Here is a 26,088-nt window from a genome sequence, read left to right on the forward strand (position 1 = left end):
GGAAAGGCGCGCCGCCTCGCGCCGGGCGGGACGCGCGTGGGGCGCACGCGGCGCCCACGGGCCCGGCTCCTGCCCCCCCCTCCCAGCCCCGCTGCCCACGGACACGGCACCCAGCCACGGGCTCGTCTTTGTTAAAAAAAAAAAAAAAAACAATAACAATAATTGGGGTTTATTCGGGAGAAACGAGGCGCGCCCCGCTCCAGCTGCCCCTGCTCGAGGCGCTGAAGGCCGTCTCCCCGTCCCTGAAGGCAGCGCGGCGCGGCCCGTGCCCCAGCACCATCCCGGCAGTGGGCCCGCTGCTGCTTGGGGTCCCCGAGGAGGGCTCGGTGGGGAGCCCCGCACCCCAATGTCCCCGCCAGGCACCACCAGCAGGGCTGGGAGCCGGCCTCCCAGCTGTGGGGCTGCAGCGGGAATGCCGGCTGTATGGGAAAACAGCCCCCGGGACATGGGGTCGGGCAGAGGTAGCGACCAGGCAGAGGCCGGGGATAACCGGGGCAAACAAAACACAAAAAACCACCCCAAAACTCACAAGCAGCAGCACTGCGGGCTCCCCGGCCCACCTGCGGGCGGAGGCGGCACGGCCCCACGGGTGGGAGCAGCCCTGCGGGCACAGGACCCGGCCCTCGCCCCACAGCCGGCCCCGTGGAGGTGCAGCCCGGTGCTTACAGCTCCGACTGCGAGCGCGAGATGCGCGGGCCCTTGCGGATCTCCTTGCGCTTCTCCTCCTTCTTCCGCCGCTTCTCCTCCTCGCGCAGCGCCTTCTGGAAGGTGTCGGCGCTGGGGAAGAACTGGGGGGGACAGCACGGTCAGCCGGGGGGCTGCTAACGAACCCACCGCTCCTACACCGGGACAATTTGGCTCCAGGGAGGTGCCAGGACAACTCAGCACGGATGCGGAGAGTGTTTTGCCTGCCCGATAAAGGAAGGGATGCGGACAGGCTATGGTGTTGTAAAAAGTACTAAAAACTCATCATTTTGTTGCAGAGTGGCGTTGGAGCTTGGCATCCCCCAACGCATCCCCCCGTGGAGCACAGCCCACCAAAATCCCACTGGAGTTGCCACCATCCATGAGGGGACAAGGGGGACCCACGCAGCTCGGCTGCCTTACCTCAGAGTGGTCAGCTTTGAAGGGATTGCGGTAATCGGGGGACTTCTCGCTGATGCCCAGCTCCTGAGCCATCTGCGGGGCAAAGCACAGACCACTGCCACCAGCTCCTGCCCCCCTCCCCTCTGCTCTGCCCCCAACCCAAGACATGGGACCCCCTCAGACACGGGGTGTGCTAAGCAGCCCCCCAGCAGCTCCTCTTTCCCTCTTTTTTTTTTTTTTCCTCCCTTTCTCCCCTCAGCCCCCCAGGCAGTGGGGAAGGGACGTGGCAGTGGTGGGGGGCTCAGGGCCATACCAGCCCCAGGAGCTGGGAGTGGGGCCCTCGCTCGAAGACGCCCGTCAGGTTGCAGAAGCCGATGCCCCAGCGGATGAGGTTGTTCCAGTTGGAGTTGCGGTCGAAGTAGTGGTGCACGATCTTGGGGAAGCGCAGGACGACGTCCCCGAAGAAGGCCGTGTTCTCCACCACGTGGGAGTAGGCTGGGGACGAGAGGCACCGGCCCCGTCAGCAGCCCGTCCTGCACATCGCCACACCCCAAAACCCCAAAACGCCAGGCCCAGCCCCAGGCATTGCCAGCAGATGCCAGCCATGAGATGCTGAGGATGGAGACAGGGTAAGGGAGAGGTGATGCAGGCTGTGAGATCCTAGATCTGTGTGGTGTCACCCAGAAAAGGGAAGAGGGGATCGAGAGGAAGAGCTGCATGGCGGGGCTTTGTGGGCTGACCCACCCACATGGTCCACCCACACAGGACAGGGTCCTGAGTGTGTCTGTGGTGAGATGGGGAGGTCGGGGTTGAAGGGGTGGCACCCCCAGTGCAAACGGGTCAGGGAGACAGCAACAGGGTCCCCGACAGAAACAGGGGGACCAGGGGATGGCTGGTGTCTGCACAGGGGGATTTCATCCCTACCTACCATCCTTCAGCTTCTCGTCCTGAGGGAAAGGCCCATCTGGGGGCACATCCGCAGCTATGAGCACTGCCCGCGAGTCCTCCAGCACCTGCAAGAGCCCCCGGTCACTGCCCCATCCCACTCCTCCCTGCCCTGCTGTCCTTCCCCCAGCCCTTGAACTCCCGGGGTGCCCCACTGCGTCCCCCTTTCTGCTCCCAGCCCGACTGTCTGCCCCCTGCTGTCACCTCACACCCTGCCTGCCCTCCCCAGCGCCACCATGGGCAGCCCAAGCGCGTCCCCTGCCCCACGCTCACTTTGAAGAGTCCCTTGAGCATGATGTCGATGATTTTGTACTGCTGGTTCACGTCGTTGAGCTCGATCAGGTTCTTCAGGGCGTTCATCTGGTCCTTGCGCTTCACCTCGAACAGCTTCTTGTCTGCAGCGCAGTCAAGGGCCCCACGCTGCCAGCGCCACAGCGCTCCCGCTCCTCAGGGCATGCGGCACCAGCCTGGCCCCACCGCATCTCCCCACCCAGAGACCGAGCCCTCAGAGCTCTTTTAGCACTGATCACAGCCTGAAGACCCTTCCCTCCTCTCCCCTCCGTCTCCACCTTCCCCTTTGTGCCGTCTCTGACCCTCCTCACGCGTGCGAGCGCTCTCCGGCCCCGCCATATCCAAGCAGGACGGAGGCGAGGGCCTGAGGGGAAGGATACAGATTTCCAAGCCGGAGTCCACCCTCTGCTTCTCCAGGTCTGCCCGGCTGCCCCCGGGCAGCACCAGCACCAGCAGAAAGGGGCAGAACACGAGGAGACCCATGTGGGACACCGCAGCCTGGAACCACACGGATAAACCCGTGGTGAGCAAGGAGACGAGCCCCAGGGACACCAACCCTGTCCCTTACCCACCCCACGGCCGGGGGCTCCACCTCCCTTGCAGCCTGTTGTGTTTCTGTGACAGCCGAGCCGCTCACCCTGCTCACCCCACACATACCCCAACCCAAACCACGCCACAGAACTGAAATCAGCTGAATCCTCCCCAATTTAGGTAACCTTAACACCAGCTGGGGCCCCACCGTGAGGTCGTGAGGAGACCCAGACAACTTTTACTGGCTCTCCACCCTCACCAAGTTTCCCCTGGTAGCCCACACCCCACCCTAAGCCCCCAGCCCCTCTCCCAGCCCCCTGCCCACCGCACCCCACTGTAACAGCAGGATCCAGCCCTGGGCCGGCCAGCCTGGGATCGGGGCTGCAGTAACCCCCTGCAGATGTCCCTCCCGGCTCCGAGAGCTCTCCCCGTGTCCTCGCACCCCGCGAGGGACGCGACGAGGCTCCCCCGAGCCCCCCCGTGCCCGGCTGCAGCCGGGAGCCCCCAGCCCCCCTCCCGGTCCCCGAATTTGGCCCCCTTTCCCTAACGGCGTGACGGATGCGGGTTAGCAGCCCCCGTTAAGCCATTTCTAACCACTTCACGAATTCTCCTGCGGCAGCACCGCGGGGGGCAGCCGGGACACCTCGCCCCCTGCACCCCCGGGGCGCCCGGTGCCCCGGTGGGGACATGCCACCGCCACGAGGGGGGCGACCCCAGCGGGCTGCGAGCCCGGAGCAGGCCGAGCCGAGCCGAGCCGAGCCGAGCTCAGCCCCAGCCCGGCTCTCCCAGACCCGCAGCCGCCGCCCCGCAGCCTCCCCCCGGCCCCTGGCCCCCCACCTGCGGGCCGTGCCGCTGCCCGCTGCCCGGTGCCGTGCCCGGTGCCGGTGCCGCTCGCTCACGCCCGCCGCGCTGCCATGCCCGCTGCCGCCGCTTCCCCGCCCCGCCGTGTCACTTCCTGAGCTCCCGCCCCGCCCCGGGCACCCCGGGCCCCGGCATCGCCGCTCCGGGACCGCCGGGGGGGGCCCCGGTCCCGGTCCCGGTCCCGGTGCCGGTCCCGCTCCGCCCGGCTGCGGGGCGAGCGGCGCTGCTGCCGCCCGCGGGGCGCCCCCCAGCCTGTGCCAGCCGTGCCCCGAGGTGTTTGCTCGGGGCTCCTGACGGGCACCGGCCCCGCAGCAGCCCCACAGACATCACAGAGAGGCCCCGTTTCAGAAACAGGGCTTTATGAACAATTTTCAACATGTTTTTTTTTTTTTTTTTTTAAAGTGAGCTGCAAATGACTGCCTTCGTCCGTCTTCTTCTCCACCAGCCGCTGGAGGTGCGTGGGGTCTCCTGTCCCACTCTTGCCCCGTCGCCCCATTGCGCGTACTCCTCGGGGTTCAGTCTCCGATGTGTGCCAGGGACACCGCCACACCTCCCAGACATCTGTCGTGGTCAGCATGAGTGGAAACCAAAGGGCAAGCCCGGCTGAAACTCCAGTGAGACACCGCAGTCCCCACATTTGGCACACTGCAGACAGGAGTTCATCACTCAACACCCCCTCCCAGACCACGGAAATCCCACCAACATTGGGAAACATTCATGTGGGTGAGCCCAAAGGACGTTTTTTCCTGATAAAGCTGACACCAAAGCTCGCTGTTGACCAGAGGATTTTGTCTTCCAATGCTCACGACTATCCCTTTGAGGTGGCCACCACTGTGAGCACAACCAGACCACGCGGGCAATGTAACAGCATCCACCTTCCCTCACTGCCGCACAGACCAGCCACACAGCAGGGAGGAACTTCTCGGGGCTGGTGTAGCCTTCACCAGGAGAACCTGAGCTCTGGGACAGCCCTGTGCTCCCCACCACAGACCTGTGGCGTGACGTGGGGGTTGAGCGTGAAGCCAAGCCGTTTCCCAGCAGCAACAGCCACCTCACCCTCCATACGGCCTGCCCACGGCTGATGACGGTGCCATCCCACCGACACGATGGAGGAAGTCCCCCACCCTGTAGGAAACCCTTGCTGGGGCCAGCTCCGTGTCTGCTACCTGTCTGAGGCAACGCAGCGTGATGAAAACAGGAAGGCAAAAGCTGACATTTTCAGAAATAAACAAATGCCGAATTTGGCACGTACGTCAGGCCCTCCCTTTCTCCAAAAGTAACCTGGGAGTGACCCCTCCCTCCCGTCCACGGAGAAAAGGAGGAGTCAGTGCTCAGCAGGGGACTCTGCTGCTAAGGGTAACTCCACCAGGCAGCTTCTGGACACTTGCTGTACTTTGAAAGTGCACGAGTTATCTTTGGGTTGCCGTGACTCTACAGGCGTATCGGTGTGAGTTAGCACACGGAGGTTAAGTGGCTGCTCATCCTCCAGGGAAATCAACACAGGAATTGCTGCTGCTTTGAAGTCAGGGCTGCCCCGGCCTGCTCCCCTTTCATTGTGTCATCTCTGCCTTACAGATGAATGCAATCCCTGTACAGAGAGCTGTCTTTCATCCCAAATGACTCCTTGTTTCCCAAATGTCTTCTCAAATTTGGGGATGATGAGGTATTTCATCCCAAAATTAGCCAGCTGTAGTAACCACCACCAGTTTTTGCACTCTTGTTTGCCTTTGGCTGAAAAACGGTCAGGAACAGCAGATTAAGTGCCCTTTCTATCTCTATTACATCTACCACCCTCACATCTCCTATCAAAGGCTTTAGCCCAGCAAAAGGATACACGATGTCCTGATGTTTTGCACAGGTGCTCCTCTGTCCCGAAAGGTGCTCCAGCAAGGTCCGAATGGTCCCTGCCTCCACTGCCTCCATCTGACAGTGACTGCTCTGAACCTGTGCAGTCGGAAGCAGGAATGATTTCCAGACCAACAGCAAATTATTGTCCTTGTTCTTTCATCCCTCCCGACAGAGCAACCTTCAAACTTCAAACTTTGATCAAGTGGCCCACGACAACGCTGATGACACAGCTTAGGCAGCTGCTGGCATCGCTCACTTCCCCATCTCACTACTCATCTCTCAAGGCAGCAGGCCAAGCTAGCAGCTGCAGGTTTCCTCATCATCTTACTATCACCTCCTCAAAGGAAGCTTATGGCTCCCCATCAAAGGCTGAAGCAATCCCTTAGGGAACTCCCTTCTCATTTTCCTAAACAGTCATTGCTTTCTTACCTGACGAAGGAAGAGGTGAAGTGCCCGTGATGTGGCCTCCGGCAGCTCTGGCAAGTTGGCTTCTGCTGCTTCCCGAAGAATCAGGCTAATTTCTTTTTGAGAAATAACATTGCTGCTCTGATACCTCACAAACTTGAACAAAATGAACGGGAGAGGCATTAGTGAACAACCCATAGGCTCCAACAATGACACGTCACCTGGGAAGACCTCTTCCATGCAAAGGGATGTTGCAGCACCCTAACCACAGGCCTGATTTTTTTATACCACTTCTGACAGAACCAGCGCAAATATCCACGTTGGTGGTGGTCTAGCTAGACTTAGTTTAGGTCAAGAAGAAATTGAAATAATCCAGGTAACCTTTTAAAAGTGAAATAAGAATAACAAAGATTCACAGACCCATCATGTATTTGGGGGTGGAAGGTTCACATTAATAACCCCTTCCTCTCATCTGCTGCCATGAGGACTTCAGTATCCTCAGTGTTTCTGCTGGGTAGGAGCACAATTTCTCTCTTGCTCATAGGCCCCACATGCAGCAGGGTCACAGACTGTGGTAATTCCCTGACCTGAACATTCAGGTTTGTAAGGACAAAGACTGGGAGAGAAGCTGTGATGCCAAGCAGAGCTCTGCTCTCCAATGAGCCACAGCATGCTCCCAGACTGCCAACGGCAGCCGCACGTTCTCTGTAGGCTTTCCCTCCCCTCCCCAGGGGCTCTAGGTGATCTAAACCAATGCTACAAAAACACCAAAAGCACAGGATGCGCTCAGTTAGAGCAGTCGGTTTCTGCACAGCGTGGAAGGGAAGTTCACTTGAAAGTACAATTATTACAGGACACAAATATAGTGACGGACAAAACCACAGTAGTATCCGAGACCGTGTATGTACAGGAGGCAAGTTGCAGTAAACAACCCAGATGCACTGTACCAACATAGAGGAACAAAACAGAGCACAGCCCACCCCTCCCCTGCTCACCAAAGTCACGAGTCTGAGAATTTCTGGCTGCAGAACGGATTGCTGGCCCCCGTTGAGCAGTGTCAAGAGTAGGAATCGGTGCCAGGGCTGTGAAGCAACGTGCAGTGCTGGGAGAGAAGGAGAAGCCACAGACTGCTTTAAAAAATCTGCCAAGTGACAGGCTGGGCCTGCAAAAGGAGTCTTCCAGTTCTGAACCCATGTTTTCTCTTCTAGACCCCAAGCTGTGAAACACCAAGGGGGCATTTTGCTCTGTTCTTACTTGCTTTTAAATCTGTCACTCTTTGGGCAAGAGTTTAGTCATGAGGACAAAAGCTTAATAGTTTTTTTTAAACAGAATACATTTTGTCCAACGTTGTGCTTGTGTGGGTTGAGAAACCTTCTCCTGGGGTGCATGTCATAAAATACTGAGGGGATATCTTTAGCCCAAGGATTTAAAAATATACCCTCTGGTTTCAATATGAGGACAAGTTTCCTGACCAGAGGTTTTATTTAGCTGCCGAATACTCTTCAGGGAATGAAGAAAGCCCTATAACATAAGCTGCACGAACTGAGCCTGGGTCTGCATCAGAGAGCGTACTACAGGGACCAGCCAGGCTGATGGCAGCAGTGCAAACAACCAGCAGAGAAAATGTTCTTAATTAAAAGCGTGTAAGATAAGCAGAGGTAAGGCTCAAGGTCACTGGCTGTGACAGTGTGAAATCTCTCACGAAAGTTAACTTGCACTACCTTGTATTTACTGCTGTTTGAGAACAGGGGATGGACAACTACAAGAGGTCAGCAGATAAAACCTGTTACAGCTTGGCCACCAGGTTTGAACCCTTTCAGAAAGGTCCCTTTTCCACTGGCACCTGCATAACCTCCCTATTGCCTCTACAACAATCTTTTCTGTGGTAAAGCAACACCAAAAAAAATCACATAAAGTGTTTGGAAAGGGGAGGGTGGTGTCTTTTCCCTGGAGGAAATGAGAAAGTACCAGTGCTGTGCACTGAGCGTGCTCTGCTCATCTGCAAGAATCTCTGGACCAAGAGAGGGTTTTAGAAAGCCTCAAAGGAGGAAGCTTCTACAGGCAGAGACCAGGCCTCAGCCTTTGCAATGTTCTTGCTTCTTTCAGCCAAACATACTAAAAACCCTCATTCCACCTGGGAGACTTGTTAGCACTGCTGTGAGCTTCTGCACCACTGCAAGAATTTGGACAGCCAAAGTGAAGGGTTCAGCTGCTACTGAAACATTTTGTTACCATAATCCCAGATCAGTGGAAGGTCCCCATAACACGCCTTTTAACAGACTCCCTTCAGCTACTGGCTGTCATTCATCGGCAGTATTACATTTTTATTCAACAGCTTCCCCTCTCCCAACAATGTCCCTTTTGTCTGGTGTTCATTCACTCCGTTCCCTTCTCGCTCAGTGTTTACGTGACTGATTTGAACAGGTCAGGGTACAGAAAACTAATTTTCTGTTCTAAGATCAGAGACAACATCTCTACTTTGTAGGCTGACAATGAGCAGAAGGGTCTACGCTTCCCCTGACTGTACGATGCTGTCATATTTTGTTATACAGCTAGCGTGGTATGCATTCAGTCTGACACGGACTCCTGAAAGCAAGGTCTGCATTTGCCCCTGGAAATCTAGAATTTCCAGCTTCCATTTCCTAAGGCTATTTACTACCCTCTTCTCCCTTCCTATCCCTAAGGGCCAAATGTCTCTGTGTGGAAGACAAATCATATTCATAGCTTTCCTCCCTCCCTTCCTACCCCTTCTATCTTTATGATCCAAAGGTTTGCTAAATTGGGGTGGAATTGACAGACTATTCCTATATTACGTCGGTCCCTAAATCCTTCATTTTTACCACATTAGGGTGTGGGGTGGTTGTGACCTTTTTTTCTTTTGGAAAACATCTTGATGCTCAGAGCCAAAGTGAAGGCTCACTCCTAAAGGGGAGCAAAGCACCGTGATTTCATCCCACAAAGCACGTAAGATTACCCTTGAGCATACGAATAAATTTTCTTATTGGGCATAAGCTCATTAAACATCTGCTCCAGGGCATTATTGGATGGAGATCAAAGAGCCCAAAATCACTGCAGGAGGGAAACCCAGGAGAAGGAAGGGCAGGAAGACTTTACCAACATCCTGGTTCTTCACATACAGGTATTCCAGTAAGGTTTCCAGGCAGGCAACCACAGCTTGAGAAAGCAGCAAGTCTTTCTGGAATCCCAAGGATGGGGGGGGGGGAGGAGAGGAGGAACAACAAAGAAGAAAATACAAACAGTCAAAAGCTATTGCAAGAGGAAAATTCATGAAGTGGCAGGCTCTGAAGAACATGCAGCACTGGAAAATAACAGCTTTCATCTCCTTCACAGGATGCAACGCGCTGAAAATTAGCTGTCATGTCAAGGAGCCAGACAAAGGCAGAAGTACTTACTCAGAGATGAAAAAAATTAAGTAACAATCTCCAAAGAATAAAGGCAGGAGCGCAACATTGCTCAAGGGTGTTAAATGTAAACCGATGTACTGTCCCCTGGAGCCCAACATCACTTGTGTGAGTAAATGCAAACTAAGGTACTTTACCCCCAAAGCACCTCGCCAGCTCTGTATGAAATGGGCTGGGATTTGATACATTTTTCCCACCTCACAGTCCCAATGACTGCAGGGTCCCTGCAGAGCAGGAGATAGGGTACAGAGACTGTCATCAGCACATAGAGTTTAAGCTGTCTAGTTCAGCAGCAGGAAGCACCACGTAGCTTGATTTACCTTCTTTCGCACTGCACCATGCTGCACAAACTGCAGCAAGAACATTTTCCCTCCTCCTCATCACAGGTCTGCAAGGGGTGGAAAATGCAGGCAGAAGCAAAGAAAAGGCAGACCCGTTTCCTTCTGCACCAGGGTGATTTCTCTTCAGGTTAGTTTATGGGCGTTGTCCCAAAGCTGGTGTTTTATATACCTGCAGGTAGACATGCACCAAAAGGTTCTGCAGGCTGACGAGAAGCGAGAAGACCTGCTGCATGGCAAGGGGGTGCAGGGCAGCATCCTCCAGCGGTGATGGCTGCGGCTGTGTAGCACCCTGGGCTGTGTTCTGGATGACAATCACCAGCAGGGAGGAGGAGAAGTTTTGTCGCAGGACAGCTCTCAGGAACTGCATGATGCTCACTAGACAGGGAGCCTCTCGTTAGTATCAGTGTTTTTCTCTCCCCTGCCCTGTGTGCTGGTGCCTGTGCAAACAAAATGCACTCCCAAAGCTTCCAGGTTACCAGCAGCACCTGCACCGCCCCATCCCATAGTCACCAGTTCTCCCTTGCTGCCCTTAACATGGTATTAACCACCGCTTCCACTCAAATCCCCACAAAATACCTAACAGCAGGACTGGCTTCTTCTTCCTGAAGATGATTGCATTCAGGACTTCTGTTAGGTCTAGAGTGAGTGTCTGGTGAACCTGGAGGAGAAAAAAATACAAGAAAAAATGGTTCGACCAGGTAAAAAGCTTCCTTTTGTATTTTCAGTCCTTAGACATTACTCCATGATAACCATTGAAAAAAGGGGAACAGCAACAGGGTTTCAGGAGTCCGACTGATCCAGAAAGGAAAGTCATATCATTGTGACATCCAAACTGCCTTTCTGAAGAGAGGAATGTTCAATAGGAATGCTAGGAGCACCTCCTGTAACGGGGTGGCACTGGTTGCATGTCTAAGTACTGGCAAGCCAAAGGCTTCAGTAGCCTTCCACCCATGAGCTGTGTTTATCCAATGGCTTCTGCTAAAGCCACCAGCAGGAACACTAACAGCTGTGACACAAGGCTGGGTGGGCCAGTCAAGCCCTCATTATTAACACCCACCTGAGCTGAATGTGGGTGATTCACATTTTCCAGAGCCATTGTTGTCCTGTATAAAACTGCAAGCTCAGGGAGACAGCCTGGTATCACCCCACAGTCACAGAGGCCTAAGGCTCCCTGCTAGGGCCTCCAGGATGCTTTGTGCAGCTTTAGCAGTACTGAGCAGCAGAAAACAGCAGAAGTGACTCTTCCTCCTATCCTCTCTCCTTCCTTCCAGCAGAAGATTAGAAATACTGCAGCTTAGAAATGTTGGAGATTAGAAGGACTGAAGCATCCTTCAACCACTTCCATTTGCCATCTGTATCTGCAATTTCTTTCCACATCTCTGGTGCAAGAAGGATTTTGGATTGGACACCATAGCACATCAAGCCAGTAAGGTACTGATGAGGCCAAATAACAGGTTTATAAGCCACTAAATGATTGCACTTCAAGGATCCATATGAGCTGAGAGAATGGCTTCCAAAAGATGAAACTTGACATCAGCCACTTGAAGCAAGTCCCTTTTGGGACTGGCACAACACTGACCACTCAGACACAGCCCTGAGTTGAAAACTAAGAAGAAAAATTGTGCACAGCAGTTACCAGAGCAGGGGCAGGCAGGTTTTCCCATGCATTCACACAGCTGACAGCCCATGCAAGTCCAATGCTGCAAGACTTAACCAGAGGCAGCACATCCATGCAGTAACAGGTACAGACTTGTTCTGGTTTGGTCTCTTGGAAGAAATCTTCCCTCAGTATAGAAAACCAATTTTTGCCTATCTGTGCAGGTGCACCCATGTGCTTGAAGTGGCTTTATCATCCACGAGTAGGTGCACCAAAGAACACACTCTGCTGGGCGTAACTGCAGAAGCAGAGCTCAAAACTCATGGCATGCTGTTTACCTCCATGTTAAGAAAGGGGAGACAGGCCTGGGTAGTTACTCCAAAAGGCAACGTTTTCCCTTGGGTTGGCTTTAGGAAGTGCTCCATTCCCTCTAACCTGTCATTCTAATAGCAGCTGCCAGCTCCAGCTCAGCTCTGTCGTTGGACTGCAAAGCATCAAATACAATGACAGCTGCCCACATCCATACAAGCTTGCTAATATTAAGAATTTATTTGCCAGTAATAGGTTTGGATAGTGACTGTTCTACTATTGATTGTTTTAGTACCAAATAAGCAGTTTATAACATGGGAGCTGTGCATCACACCCCCAGGTTTCCCTGAAGAAAAGCTGTAAAGTTTATTTTGCGCTGTCTGGAAGAGTAAAGTGATTTGGACCAGGAGAGTTGGGTATGCATTTTTCCCCTCAAGATTTCTGCCCATCCATAACTCTGAAATGATTTGTGTCTCATCCTCCAGCAACATGCTAGCTTCCAGTCCTGCTGGAGAGGTGCAGAAAGGAATAATGTGTAGCAGTAAAGCAGCCAAGACAAACAGATTCCAGGCCAAAGCAAACCACAAAAAGTATTTGTGTGGTGTTTTTTTTTTTTTTTTAAGGTTTAGCCAGTCCCTGGATCTGAACACTAGAATGGATCTAACCTCGGCGTTGTAACGATGCTGATAAATTAGGAGGGAAGCAGCCAAGAGCCATCCGGAGCACAGCAAGGCATCCTCAGGTGACAGGTAGGCAGGTTCAGAGGGAAAGGACCTCGTCCAGGTGCACTCCAACACCTTCTGGAGGAGCTCTAGCAAGGACATGTTGGAGAGCAGCACAGCCACTGCTGTGTAGGAGAGACATCATCAGAGAGGTTGGTGGGATGGCACAGGTTAAGCCAGCCTGACAAGCAGAAGAGAAGTGCAGAGCACACCCCTGCTGCGGTCAGGCAGCCTCAGCTGCCACGGCTCATCAACCTAAGGCTGTCCTGCTACACCCGTATTCATCTCCCGCAGCATGAGCGACCGCTTGGCCAGCTAATAAAATGACCAGCCTTCAGCTGACACAGCTAGGAGGTTGGTTATAGCTGTCTCTATTATTGTTTAATTTTTTGAACCACGGCAATACCAGGATACGTCAGCCAGGCACCGAAGCCCCACCGCTGAGTTTTCTGAATCAGAAAAATACGGCGGTTCTGTCTCCCAGCAGCCGATTCCTGAATTATCAGAAGGCAGCAAAAACAAAACAAAGCCCTCGCCCTGAAAATAAATAAATAAATGGTCCCAAACACAAAGTGCTGTTTGTTAACTGCGATGCTAAAGTGGAAAAATCCACCTCACCTGCTGAGGCAGTTAGTGTACAATCTCTCATGCCCAAGCTACAGCCTCGCAGAGATTAACTTGGCAATCAATACAGTCTTGCCTCACCTCTCTGTTGACTACAAGGTGTTGTCTGATGAAGGCTCCAGTACAGAAAATTCAAGGATGGCTGCAGGAGGTCGGTGTCTCTCGGCCTGCATTTCCCGCAGAGGTTGCTGACTGGAAACAAAAGAACGTGTAACACGGACACCAACACGACACAGCACCTCAGCACAAGAAAGGAGCTGCCAGTGGGGAGGGAATTCATACAAGAGCAACACAATGTGAAACAAAATTAAACAGAGCAGGGTACAGACAAAGCAGAGTGTCTGTTTTAGACCAAGACGATGCAGTGGAGGGTGATAATGGGGAGGGGAGAAAAGAAAAACAACAAAAGACAACAGAAAGGAGTATATTAAAAGGCTTATACATTGGGCAGTAATGAATCCAAGCGCTACAGACTCTTAGATATGGTACCTGTTTCCACAGAACCAGTTTGATCCTAATACTGGGTGGACCATAAGCAGCCATGTGCCCATTTCACATGGAGACAGACAGCCCGAGCAGGGGATGGCAGGGAGAGCTGTGCTCCTCCACGCTCACAGCCACTGCTCACTCAAGTAATGAACGTGCCACGCTTGTTGTAAGCAGCAGGCATTTAGGCACAGTGTTTAGCAAGAGTCTGGGAGGGAAATCCAGGACTGCAGGGCTCAGCAGAACTGTCATAGGAGATCTTTTGAAGAGCTCACACTCTGAATAAGCAATTCTCAAAAAACACACATCAGTGTGTCTCCCTACAACCTTCCATCTACGAGCTGGTTTGCAGGCTGCATCAGAGAAGAGTGCCCTCCCCTCACGAACATAGCCTGGGGAGGAAAGCAGGGAATGAAGGGGGTGCTGGGGAAGAGACAGAGTTGTGCTGGGGGAAAAAAAATTAAAAAAAGAGCAGAAAGCAAGAGAAAAGGGAGCTTGTGACTTCTGGGAGCAGCTAAGCTGTGCTCTGAAGTCACAGAGGCTAAGAAGGGCTGCTATAAAGATGACATGCTTCTTCCACGCCCCCAGTTCCCTCCGCTAATGAGTGTCTGAGAAACGCTGCTTCTTTACAAGGGCAGCACAGACAGCCCTGCAACATGGAACATTTCAAATTGAAAGGGATAGTCCTTCAAAGTCTGCTGTACAAATCAATTTGACAGAGCAGAAAGAGATGAGAGGAAAGAGATGAGAGGACGGATCAGCTGAGTACCCCTCTAGTATCTATTCTTCATTCATGGCCTGCCTTAATCTCCAGTCGCCAAGTAAGAAGGGAGAAGTCATCAGCTAAGGATCAGCAGATGAGCAGGCCAGAGCATGTGCAGTAAACAAACATACCCCTCTCCTCTGTCTCTGGGGTGGAGTGGGCAAGTCCTGCAGCTGGTTGGGACCAATACAGTCTGGATTCATGCTGCAGGGAAAGTCTGGGTTCCCTGGGCTGCCGGTCCCTGCCGGCTGGTTCACAGGACACCTCTGGGGGCTGAACCCCTCAGTCCTGTGTTAGCAGGTGAGGGCAGGGAAGGGTGATTCAGGAAGCACATCAGCAATGCCATCGTATGCCGAGCCAGAACCACTCACAGACTCTGACATCATGTCATGGCCATGAGAACGCTTTGGCCACCTTGTGGGGTTTTCAAACAACAAATATGCTGCAAAAGCAAGAGGCAGAAAAAGTGTTTTATTGCCTAAACTGGTAGCCAGGGCTCTTTGCAACACTCTGGCTATGAACGTATCTTAAAACAATGGTAAGTGTGATGCAAGGCACAGCTTCTTTCAAAAGATGAAGAGCCAGCCCCTAATCATCTTACGGAACAACCAACCAAGGTCAAATCCTCCTGGAAGAAAAGGATGCACAGACTCACCTTGGTGAAGCAGCTTGAAGTCTGTGCTGTCCAGCTCCCTCATGCCCTTGCTCCGCAGCTGCACCAGGAATAGCAGGCTCAGCAAAATGGGCAGGTTCCTGTTAGCTAAGAAGGGTACTGGCAGGTTAGCTTGTCAGTGAACTCCAAACTGTTCTACCTTACAGTGTGCCAACAATTGCAGCTTAGGAATGAGGGTGAGTTAGAGGAGAAAGCATTCTCCTCTCTTTCCACACAGACACACAGCTATACCCTCCTGACCTCATTCTCATCTCTACAGCCCCTTTGGACCAGGCAGGTCTGTATGCAAGAAACCTCCTGGAGTTCTTTGCCCCAGACCTCGCAGAGAACTGCCCGTGTGCTAGGAATAAGTCTTGTTGCCAGGGTGCATCTGGTGTTTGGCTCTCTGGAGGACGCTGCCAATACCCTCACTAATGAGTTCAAGATGCAGTATCAAGTGGAGCTGTGAATATCAGATGCAGCAGAAGGGCTCTAATCTTGCAAAAAAAAACCCTCTAGCCCAGTGTCCTGTCTCCATCACAAGTGGTTTGGAGGAAAAGGTCTGATTCCTGCAGCAGGAAATGGATAATCTGCCTTCCCCCAGACCTGGCACTCCTAGATTAGCAACAAAGGGACACCACAACTCCAGATGTGCACAATTCCCAACACGACAGATCTAGCAGAAGCCAACATTGCTTTCTTTATCCATAATCTTGTCTATCTCATGCTGTATCACACTCCTACCTTCAACACCCCCTCTTCTCCAGCCTACCTGACTTTGCTGGAGAGAAGGCAAAATCACTGTCCCTCTCATGCTTCCATCCCAGCTGCTGGCCAGACAAACTTCCAAACAGAGCAAGGCAGAGCAAGAAGCGTCAGCGTCCCCCTCAAGAGCTAGCAAAAGCTGTGGCGGACCCCTATCCCAAGGGAGCCAAGGACATCCTAGCACTGCTTCCCCCTTTCAGTTCAGCCTCAGGGGCTGCTTTGCACAGCACCTTTTGCGACTGGGTAACAGTCCCCACTCTACAGCCAGGGTCAGGAAGGAAAAGAGAGATTTCCCCCAGTCACAACCCTGCTATATGTTTGTGATTTAACAGAATTATGAAATCTGGTAATATCAGAGATCCCGCGTGAGGATCTATGTCATGAATGATTCAGATGATCTCTGCTCCCAGCCTCTGTGCCCTGGGAGCCATCTGCACTCAGGCTCACCCAGCTGTCCAGCACAGAGAGAGGCAAAAGGGATACTTCATCCCAGACTACATAGCTTCAGCCATCTACCCTGCTAGTTGATTGTACAAAAAGAGCCAAATCCAAGAGGGGAGCCACCTTGTAAGGAAGCTGAGCTACTCTCTACCAGTAGCTGCTGCAGAATCTGCAGGAACCGGCTCCGGAGGAGGTCACAGACAAGGGCGTCCTCACTTCTTTCCAGGAAGGTCCTCAGAGTCACCAACACCTTCTGAGCCACCTCCACAGGGCTTGAGCAGACCAGGTCCTGGGAGGGAAGCAACACACAGGTTACCATTCTGCCCTGATTAGGCAGAAGTCACTGCTATTTAATACCACTATGCTCATCTGGAGTCATGGGAAACATCCGAATAAAGCGTTGTGCAGACTAAGTACGTCCTGATTAAACGGAGCACTGATAAAGCAGACAGACACTCTTCTGATAGGCATCTCTGAATAATACCCTGTTAAAGAATGCACTTGGCTATGTAACCCCCATCCAGCACACAGGGATGGGGGAAAGGTATGTTTAGGGTCAAGGCTTTACAAAAACGAGTGCACAAAGCCAGGGCCCTGTTTCCGAGAATGCGGAGCCTCTGGCACTGCCGCTGTCCTTGTTGTTTTGAAAAATCAGGCTGCATATTAACATGCTTACCTAAAATCAAGCTTTGAGTCAGTCCATAATTACTCATTTTCAGGAGTCTCAGGCTGGCAGCCTACTATCTGCAGTAGCAACATAACAGCTAAACTGTATGAAACGTACATAAACCAGACAAGCAATCACTCAGTCCCTGAAAATGGGAGAGCATCCAGCCCACAAGCCTTCCTCTGGAATACAGAGCTCTGTCTGGAGTCTCTGAGCTAAATCCCACAGCCAGTAGCCTAAATTTGGGCATACTTTGTTGCTAAGGTGTTTAACATTAAATTCACCTGCACAGCATGTATAGATGCAGCTCCATAAAGGCAAGGCATGAAACGGCCTGCAGTGCTGACATACTGTGATAGCCTCAACATAAATTACATCAGCGCTACCGTTCCTCTCTTCTCCCAGTAGTCCTGACTACTGCATTGCAAACAGCACAGCAGAAAGAGGTAAACAGGAAAGAAAACTGATCTGAGCAATGTTACCAAGCCCACAGCCTGCCCGGAGCCTCTTCCAGCTCCCTTCCCCTGTCACACGGTAGTCATGCATCCAGGCCAGGATGATGGAGAGGAAAGGGCTTTGGGTCCCTCTGCCTAAGGAAAGCAGTTAAGGTAAGAACAGGCTCTGTGCCAGAAAAAAAAGAAAAGCAAACAAAAAACCTACACCTCTCCAGCTCTGAACTTAATTCCTGCCTAATTCATGCGTAATCTCATGTCATTCAGCCTGCCTCCATTCCCCGAGAGATCAGCTGAGATATGGAGCATGAAGACAAGTGGGCCAATGTGTGATCACTACCACATTCATTCCCAGGTAAACATACACAGCACCAAACAGTGCTAACCAAGGCCCACAGCCTTCCCAGTCCTGCTATACACATCACTGTGCTGACATTTTCCTTCCTACTCAGGAGCTCAAGGTCTGAGATGAAGCCACCAACCATCTGTTCCATCTAATCCAGGCATTTATTAAAAGCAGATAAGCAAATATATCATCCTTGGAAGGACATTAATTTTTGTTTCACTCCACCATGCAGAGGCTTTTCCATTTTACTAGTGGATTCTCAGGCTGAGGTTGTTCACCTCGTAAGTTTTGTTTATATCTGACAGTATATTTATTTCAGGATATTGCACTGGTTTATTAGGCCATCTAAATTCAGATTGATTATGCCCTTCCCCAGCTGAGAGGTAAACTGTCAAAGCCTGTGATTTATTACGACTCACTTTAAAGAGTAGGACAGAGCTAAATTAATTTATTTCTGCAAGAGTAGGTGGCAGGACAGAAAAGGGGACAGTAGGAATGCTGTACCATTGAGAGGAGGAGTCACTGTTTCCCTTTTGTGCAGTGGCAGACCTGCGACCTGTACACTTGCTTTAGGTTGTGGAGTGATAGCTCCAGAACTATTGCCAAAGGTAATAGGGCAGAGGCATTTCCTGGGGCACTTCTGAATTCGTTTGCACTCTGTCAACGCATCGATCACCTTTACTACTGCTCTGGCAATGGCATCAAACACTTGGATACTGGCAGCTGCTCTGCAATATCGCCCTGACTGTTCAAGAACTGTCCTACACAACAGCCCTCCTGGCAATCAGTTCCATAACCCAGGATATGAAAATGTACTTCAGAGCGTCTTAGATCAGAACAAACACCTGCCAGTCTGAAATGCCTCACAGGTGCCCACTCAGCATCAAACCTGGCTTCTTCACTGTTTGCTGATATGGCTTTCTGTTCTCCATGATATGCAGAAACGTGTACAGAAACTACCAAGGTCCTAGTGTAACAGGCTGCAGAAGAAACATCACAGCTGTTAGCTTTTCCCTTAAAGGTAAATATAACGTTCTCATGTGGAAATACTAACAAGTATTTGCTTATCAGACTGGCTAAAAAATCGTGGGACAAGTGGCCACCGATGGGGAAGGGTGACAGGGCAGGTGGGAGAGGGGGAAGTGAGAGAAGACCTTGAGCAGCCATCGGCACCCAAATTCTCTCATGACTGTATAGATCGACAGAGCTCATTACACCAGCTAATGGCAAAACACCTGTTCTACCACTGCAAGGCCTCTTTCTCCCCTATACTCATTAATTCTCCCCATTCTAGGTTTTGTATTTTATCTTTTAAGAGCAATACAATGTGCTATTTGCAGTCCTAAAAACTCAGAGTACTGCAAAACAATCTGGCAAGACTCTCCAGTTAAAAACAAAATAAAAAAAGCAAACAGAAACCCATGCCCTTGAGACCTGCTCTCTTCCTGCTTCTTTTTGAAAGCTCTCTGTTCCTCATATCCTTCTCATCTACTAGTAGTACACCGTTGCTCCCAAATTAGCAAAGCAGTTTCTTGAAAGGCTACCACAGAAGGCTCTAGACTCTCCATCTGTGTATCGGGATAGAGAAAGGAAAAAGCCCATGATTTTATTTCATGGAATACGTCAGCAGCACCCTTCAGGCTCCTTCCTAGCCAGCTCCCAAAAGTTCCCTTTCCATCACAGTAGATGGATAACCAAAAGAGCTAACACATGTTCACGATCCCATTTTCCATATCAGGCTTGTCTGTGAGTTGGAGGCCTGGGTATGCAGACATGGGCCTCAGAACAGCACTAAGTGCTTTAATAGCCCAAAAGCCCTACATGCTCCCCCAAAATTAAAGCCAGGATGACAGCCTGTCCTTGTGAAAGTCGCATACCAGTAAAATGAGCAAAATGCTGGAATTGCTCTTCAGAATGGGAAGTAAAGGGTTAGCACTGTTCAGCTGATCAGATGTGCCAAAACCAGCTCCTTCAGTCTTGGTTTGATTGCAGTCTTCCCAGGAAAACCAGAGCTGTAGAACCTGGTGTCCAAATCTCCCCATAAGTTCAGGGTAGCGCAGGAAGAATTCAAGCAGGAGAGGACAGTGAACGTAGACCAAGCCCAGATCTGGGAGATTATCCAGGATCCTCCTTATGGTACACAAGGACCTCTGTTAAGCATGTGGGAGGGAAAGGGAGAGGGGGAGAGAGAACAAAATAACCACTGGGTAGTGAATATCCAAAAGCTGAAGCGATGTTTATTGTTAAAAGCAGTCACACAGCCCTTTTAGTAGCCAATCAAATATATCAGTTAAACATCATTTTGTGAAGCCCATTTGCATCACAAAGGCTAAGAAACTTGTAGGCTTTATACAGTGCTCAAAGCTGCGCAGCAGCAAAGAGCCATATGGGAACACTAGAAAGGCTGCTGCAGAGGCTGTGGATGTGTTCAGGAGAGCCGAGCTATGAAATTTGTAATATTCTGTATGTGAATTTACAGCCTATCCAACACATTTACACTTCCCACACAGCCACGAGTTTACTCAATCAAATTCCTATCCCCTAGTGGCTTTTCACAGTTAACTTTCCAGAGTGTATATGCGTTGCACACTCTCCACTCATTCATTACTCACCACACATACCAAAATACTTTCTGCAGGAGGGCTGACAGGAGCAGGGGGGAACCTCAGTTTCAGTAAAATGGGTCCAACAGGTAGGAATGAAATCTTTTACCGAGTCCAGGCCTTTGCCTTTGTCCTGACAAACGGCAAGGAGGTAAAGCACAGCTCTGAGTATGTATGGAGGGGGACAGTCTCCACGGTCCTGTGCTGACAGGAGGAAATTTCTTATGGCTAGAAACAGTTCTGCTTCTGGGACAAACCTGCAGGCAAGGAGATTGGAGTGGAAACAATTAAATCAGACATGTTTTACCTACTGATACATGGTCTGTAACGGCCACATAACTACTTGCCTTGCATGCTCGTGGCTCACCTGTCCCCAAGGGTGTAGGCAAAGTACGAGAGGAGTATGAAGCAGTGTTGGTGGCTGCAAAGGGACTGATCCAAGGAGAAAGCCTCTGGGTTTTCAGCCAGGAGGAGAAGGCTTTCAGCAACTGTGTAGTTTAACTGAGGCAAAGCCTTCTGCAGGAGCTCAGACATCTCTTGCTCTAAACATAAAACTAATATGAGCAGGCAGGCAATGATGGGGAACGTAATAGCAGAGAGGCATAAGCAGAGAGGAATGGGGCGGGAGGGGGGGGGAAAGGAGGGAGAATCGAAGCACCTGTCTGCCTTTAACTCAATCATATTAAACTGGTGAAGCTCCTGATGTAAGAAATATCAAAGGCAGCTTACTACCCCAGTCTGCATACAGTGCATGAAGCAGCAAGAGCACGTCCATGATTTGGAATGAATGGAGGTGTGAGACCTGATCTAACAGAGCTGGCTTTGAGGATAAAAAGAGACTTCTGTTTGAGGTTCCCAGCTCTTTGCTGATGCTGCCACTACAGTGACCAACCACTGCTAGGGGAAAAAGTGGCTTTTGTGATGTGGAAACTTTCATCTTATTTATTTGTGACTTACCTAACATGGAAAGTTGCAGTATAGGCAGGAAAATAGAGTACAACAGAGGAAAAAAAAGGACCCTTATCACCAGATAAGGGTGACCCTGGCAACTAATATCATTGTAATTAAGCCATGCATAGTTGTGCTAATAAATGTCACCATGTAAACCACAGGCACATGAAACGCTCATTCAACTAGAGTCAAACTCTTCAAAAGGCATTCTCTTGCCAGTTATCTCCTCAGTAGATCAGCTTTAAAAAAAGCTAGAAAAATATCTTTAAATAGAGCTTATATGTGCCCCCCCCCCTTTCCTCCTCCTTTCTTTGCCCCCCCCTCTTTTTCCCCTTTGCCTAAATAGAGGCTGGCAGGGCCTCAACCTAAATGAAGCAATGTGTCTCCCTCCCTGCACTTGCCTTCCTGAGCAGAAATTCTCTCCTTCTCTGTGGCAGAGTAAAGGCTCAGGCACAAGTTGCAGAGGAATCTGGAACAGGCCTGATTCAAGGCAGGATTACTGTGAAGAGCAGAAAGATACAGCAAAGAAGGCTAGAAACATCCTCTTCACACTTCCACTATCACACACTGCCTGCCAAAACTTCAGTTTACTGGCTGGTCATGTTCAAGCACCTGCCATCATAGCAGGACTCCAGGAACCAACCCAGGCTTCCAGGAGAATCAAGAGCTCCCAAAGAACAGTCAGCTCACAGATGTGGCAGATGCAGCAGTGGTGACAACAGTGAGCAATTCCAGACGCCTTGGGATGATATGAATACAGTGGGGTACTCTCACAATCATCATATCATGTATTCGCATGAAGTCCTGCAAGGGCAGGACCCCTAACTTTGCAGAAAATGCTGTATGAGGGTGGCTCCCAATATCTAATTTCACTGACAAACACTGGTGAGGAGTTTGCCGGTGTGAAAGATTTTGGCACCATGGTGTTTCCAGGGATGAACCATGAAGAATGTCAATAGAATATCGCCTAAAAGGGTGAGAACAGCTCTATTTCTAACTACTCTCTCCAATTATTTTGTTGCAGAATAGGACATAAACATCTTCGCGCTGTACCATAGCATCCTTGATGCCTCACACTACTGTATTTAGAGACGTAGGTCACTCCCCACACACCACCCACAGGCACAGACATCCCCACTTTAATTTCCACGGTGCTAAGCTGGATGAGGGTGCAGTGTATTTTGTTTACTCTTTTAATGAGATACAGTCACAGGGAAGAGGAGGTAAAACATCTCTGCAGAGCAGAAGGGAGACTCCCCCAGTGTTACTCAACCTAGAAATCGTAGTCTCTGCTACAGAAGACCCTTTGCAAGGCCTCCTGTTGAAGTCTTCCTCCTCCCTCCCACATCTTACGCGTTATCACACCCCAGGGAACAAAGGTAGTGGTGATATGTGCCTTGGAAGCCAGAGCTCAGATGGAGCTGATGCTACTGTTGCTCCTTTACAAAGCACCCACCAACTCCACTCTTCAAAACTCAGACTGCTTCATCTCTGCACTGCTCACAGTGGAGCACAGACTTCTTGCAGAGCTGTGAAAATTCCCCCTCCCCGTAGCTAACTGCTTCTCCCTTCTCACAGACCCAGCTTTTCCAAAGGCAGTGTTTACAATTTGCTGTAGGATACAACCACTCCTGAGTCTCTTAACCTCCCTTCTTGCTTAAATCGGGTGCATTAGATAAGGCCTGATCTGCTTTGCCCTCCGGAAATTTTTGCCTCACTCACAATTCACATAGCACAATACCTTTGCACAGAGCAAAATCTGGCCTTCAGCTCCAGCGTCAGGCGGATGAAGGAGGAGGATGCTAGACAGAAAGCAAGGCAGAAATGTCAAAGGAGCACAGAATATGTACGATAAAGAAAAATAGTAGCCTGGTGCCATAATTATCTCCATGCAAGCCTGGTGAACAAGGCAGGCCATACCAGTAAGAATACACGTGTTAGGCCATCTCCCCCACAATAAACTATTCCAAGTTCGGTTTGTAGGAAAGTATCTGAGGGGTTTTTTTGTCTGCTCAGAAGGAAAAGGGAAGATTTGACAGCTCTACATGTTTAGAAGAGAGGAACTGAATTCTGTGTGTCACTGGTGTGCAAAGAGCAAGGAATACAGAGTACATAGGAGGTAGAATCAGCACAGAGAACGTGATCCCACGCTACCACCATACCCAGCTTTTTGGAGAACTTAATCCGCATGTTTGGCACCACGGTAAAGAGGGTATTCAGTGCTGAGATGAAAACCTCCATCACTGACGAGCTGACAGCCCTTTCCAGGTAGTTCTGTGGAAGAAATAAAGGTTCAGAGGCACGATATCCAATACACACTGAAAGCAGCAGCTTTCTTCCTGCCTCCTGCCCTCTCAGGAAGTTTCCTAAATCCAAACAGATAGCTTAATATTTCTACCAAAACGCCTGGTAGCACTTTGAAAGCAACTAACATTCCCCTCAGCTGATGTTATGAGCTACGCTGCTAACACTGCAAGGCATTACAGCAAACATGAAACATTTTCCTGCCTCCAGCTGGCAACCAGTCAGGCCCCATTACTGCCCACATTACCCTGCTCTTGCAGGTCTGATGGCCAGTTCTGCAGCATGGCATACACCACGGGACATATACTTAAGTGCAGCTGACTTCAGCAACACTTAATGTAGAGTTTTACTGAGCAGTGGCGAACAGGCATTTGAGTTCTCCACAGAGTCCAGCACTAAAACATTTGGAATAGAACGACTCAGCTCACTCCTGCAGAAGATCACTGGACAATTTTACCACAGTTCATTAATTTTTACCCGAATCCAATGAGCAAGAAGCAGCACTCTGTCTCCAGCTTTGCCAAACTGGACACGCACTGCACCTTCCCTTTAGGGCTGACAACAGCAGTGCCCCTGCAGCTGCCTACCAGCAGACTGGTTATAAAACCAAAACATCTCCAAGCCCCCACAGCAACTGCAAGGATCCATACCTGAACCTGTGGCAAAGCACTAGTAAAATTTACTCCATGTTTGCAACAGGGCTGCCATGTATTAGATAACATGGCAGGCATGCTATGGGGATTGCACGGTCTGAGGAAAGACACTGCCATCTACATGGAGACTTTAAGAATTTCTCCACCCCCTGAGACTAAATACTCCCATTTTGCACGAACTATGTAATACCACATTTTGCTCTGGAGAGGTGGCAAACGTCACAGCTATTCTGGGTTTACTCTACATGATCTCTTCCCCGTAAGACCTGTACCACCTACTGGTGGTGCTTGAGGGCACCTTTCATAAGGAATAGACCAAGTTTAAAGGAATAGATCAAGTCCAAAAGAGGCCTTACCATGACCATGGGGATGCAGAGACTGTCACAGATCCTCAGCAGGAACTCAGAGAAGTTGCTCAGCGTCTCTTTGCTCTCCGAGCCAGGGGCAGTGAAAGCGTTCTCCTGGGCCATGGGGTCAGTCTGAAATTCCACTGCTAACCTACAAACACACAGCGGGTACCAGAGGAGAGAGGAATCCTCCTCACTCTGTAAAGGAAGCCAGGAGACACTGCATTTCCACCAAAACTTTCACCACGAAGGACCCCACAGACACTTGATGGGCAATAACACGGAGCTACCTCTTGGGTGAAGCTATTAAAAGTCAGCAGTGTTGCACAAGATGACCACACTTTGGGAAAGGAAGACTTAGTTTCTCTGAATAAAATATCTGCTGTGGGAGGCACTATTACCACAACAGTGAAGTTATGCAGCCAGGCCACAGTGCCTAGAGCACAATGCAGCAAACCTTGTGAAAATCAGACTGAGGGCAACTCAGCTCATCCAAAAACCATGACAACCTTCAGCACCATCCCAAGAGACTGGGTCACCACAGACAGGGACATCTTCTGACTGAATTCTCTCAGCCAAGCCAAACATTAGTGATGCAAGGCAAAATAACCATGGTGACCAGACTCGCCTAACAGCAGATCTGGTTTCATACCCAAACTCATCTATCACCTTTTCCTGTGCAGGTAGGGGTTGAGAGAGAGCTCTCACACAGCAAAACGGGAAAAGTCGGTGACTATAAACCCACTTGCAGTAACAGGTTACAGACGTGAGCAAATAACAAGGTCATCATCTGGGGCAGATGATGGCACAGGAATAAGCTGCACACATACCTTCCCACAGTGAAGAACTTCCAAGCAGTTCTTCACTGGCCAAAATAAGAAGCTTCTAGGTCTGAGTGAAATTTCTTAGCAGACACATACAGGTGTCACAAAATGTTCACTGTTACTACATATCCCTCCTTCTGTTGTTTCACTGACAAGTGCCATGAATTGAACCCACCTGTGGTATTTCAGTGGTAGGTTTGGTAAAAGAACTCGGTCACACGGACAGATGGACAGACACACATACTACCCACCCGCATTCCTCCCTTGTCCTCACCTGCAAGCACTTCTGAAACTTTCCAGGGTGTTGAGCAAGAGCTGGCCCTGTCTCTGAGAAACTCTGCTAAGGCTCTGAGACACTGGGAACAGGAGATCACCCTGTTAAAGGACAGAATTCTTCAAAATCTTGTGTTCGCTGTCAGACAAAATGGCTTTCTTCCCTGGTACCAGCAGGAGGAGAAGAACATTTTTCATTTCAATCACTTCTTTTACATAGATGTTTCTTTACTATTGTGATTTCCCTAGGGAGGGCAGAGTTAAGAGATTTACTGTGCTCTTCCAAGGGAAGGCAGAATTACAGGGCTACTAATTCTGCACTACCGCGTCCCTTGGGCAGTATAGCCTGTATTGCCATGGTTTGGTTTAATCTGAGTTTTAAACAGCTCAGTTTCAAATTCTTCTGGGAATACTTGGGTGGTTGTTTTTTTTTTTATTGCATTTCTTCCAATTACTATTGACTCAGTGCTGAGCAGTTTCTCTCCCTCTTCAGAAGTCTTGTAAGTTCTCCACTCTGGCTCAGATTTGTAAGCAACTATGCATGTATTGGCCCTTATTTCCACACAGCATCCGACTGAG

General features: G+C 50.5%; 1 protein-coding gene across 6 annotated transcripts in view; it reads right to left on the bottom strand.

Moving 5' to 3' along the window:
- Nucleotides 1–153: 153 nt before the first annotated feature.
- Nucleotides 154–26,088, bottom strand: part of LOC311438726 (coiled-coil domain-containing protein 134-like) — a 38,913-nt gene continuing 12,978 nt past the window's right edge. For 2 of the 6 annotated variants that reach the window (XM_084523498.1, XM_084523499.1), the window contains exons 12-29: nt 25,511–25,611; nt 24,422–24,563; nt 23,271–23,382; nt 22,850–22,910; nt 21,510–21,607; nt 20,525–20,699; nt 20,267–20,414; nt 19,432–19,704; nt 16,213–16,378; nt 14,887–14,991; nt 13,064–13,174; nt 12,302–12,483; nt 10,307–10,388; nt 9,900–10,105; nt 9,082–9,163; nt 6,963–7,069; nt 5,992–6,123; nt 4,057–5,658 (exon numbers count right to left, since the gene is read on the bottom strand). In XM_084523498.1, coding sequence (XP_084379624.1) covers nt 5,383–5,658; nt 5,992–6,123; nt 6,963–7,069; nt 9,082–9,163; nt 9,900–10,105; nt 10,307–10,388; nt 12,302–12,483; nt 13,064–13,174; nt 14,887–14,991; nt 16,213–16,378; nt 19,432–19,704; nt 20,267–20,414; nt 20,525–20,699; nt 21,510–21,607; nt 22,850–22,910; nt 23,271–23,382; nt 24,422–24,563; nt 25,511–25,611 — 2,559 coding nt within the window. In that variant the 3' untranslated portion in view covers nt 4,057–5,382. Of the gene's footprint in view, nt 789–1,107; nt 1,180–1,399; nt 1,582–2,014; nt 2,100–2,304; nt 2,427–2,702; nt 2,821–3,690; nt 3,809–4,056; nt 5,659–5,991; nt 6,124–6,962; nt 7,070–9,081; nt 9,164–9,899; nt 10,106–10,306; nt 10,389–12,301; nt 12,484–13,063; nt 13,175–14,886; nt 14,992–16,212; nt 16,379–19,431; nt 19,705–20,266; nt 20,415–20,524; nt 20,700–21,509; nt 21,608–22,849; nt 22,911–23,270; nt 23,383–24,421; nt 24,564–25,510; nt 25,612–26,088 lie in introns of those variants that run through there. The other 4 variants (XM_084523503.1, XM_084523500.1, XM_084523501.1 and 1 more) reach the window with 4 other exon arrangements.

This window comes from Aythya ferina (genome assembly GCF_964211825.1).
Source record: "Aythya ferina genome assembly, chromosome: 1".
Classification (NCBI taxonomy): domain Eukaryota; kingdom Metazoa; phylum Chordata; class Aves; order Anseriformes; family Anatidae; genus Aythya; species Aythya ferina.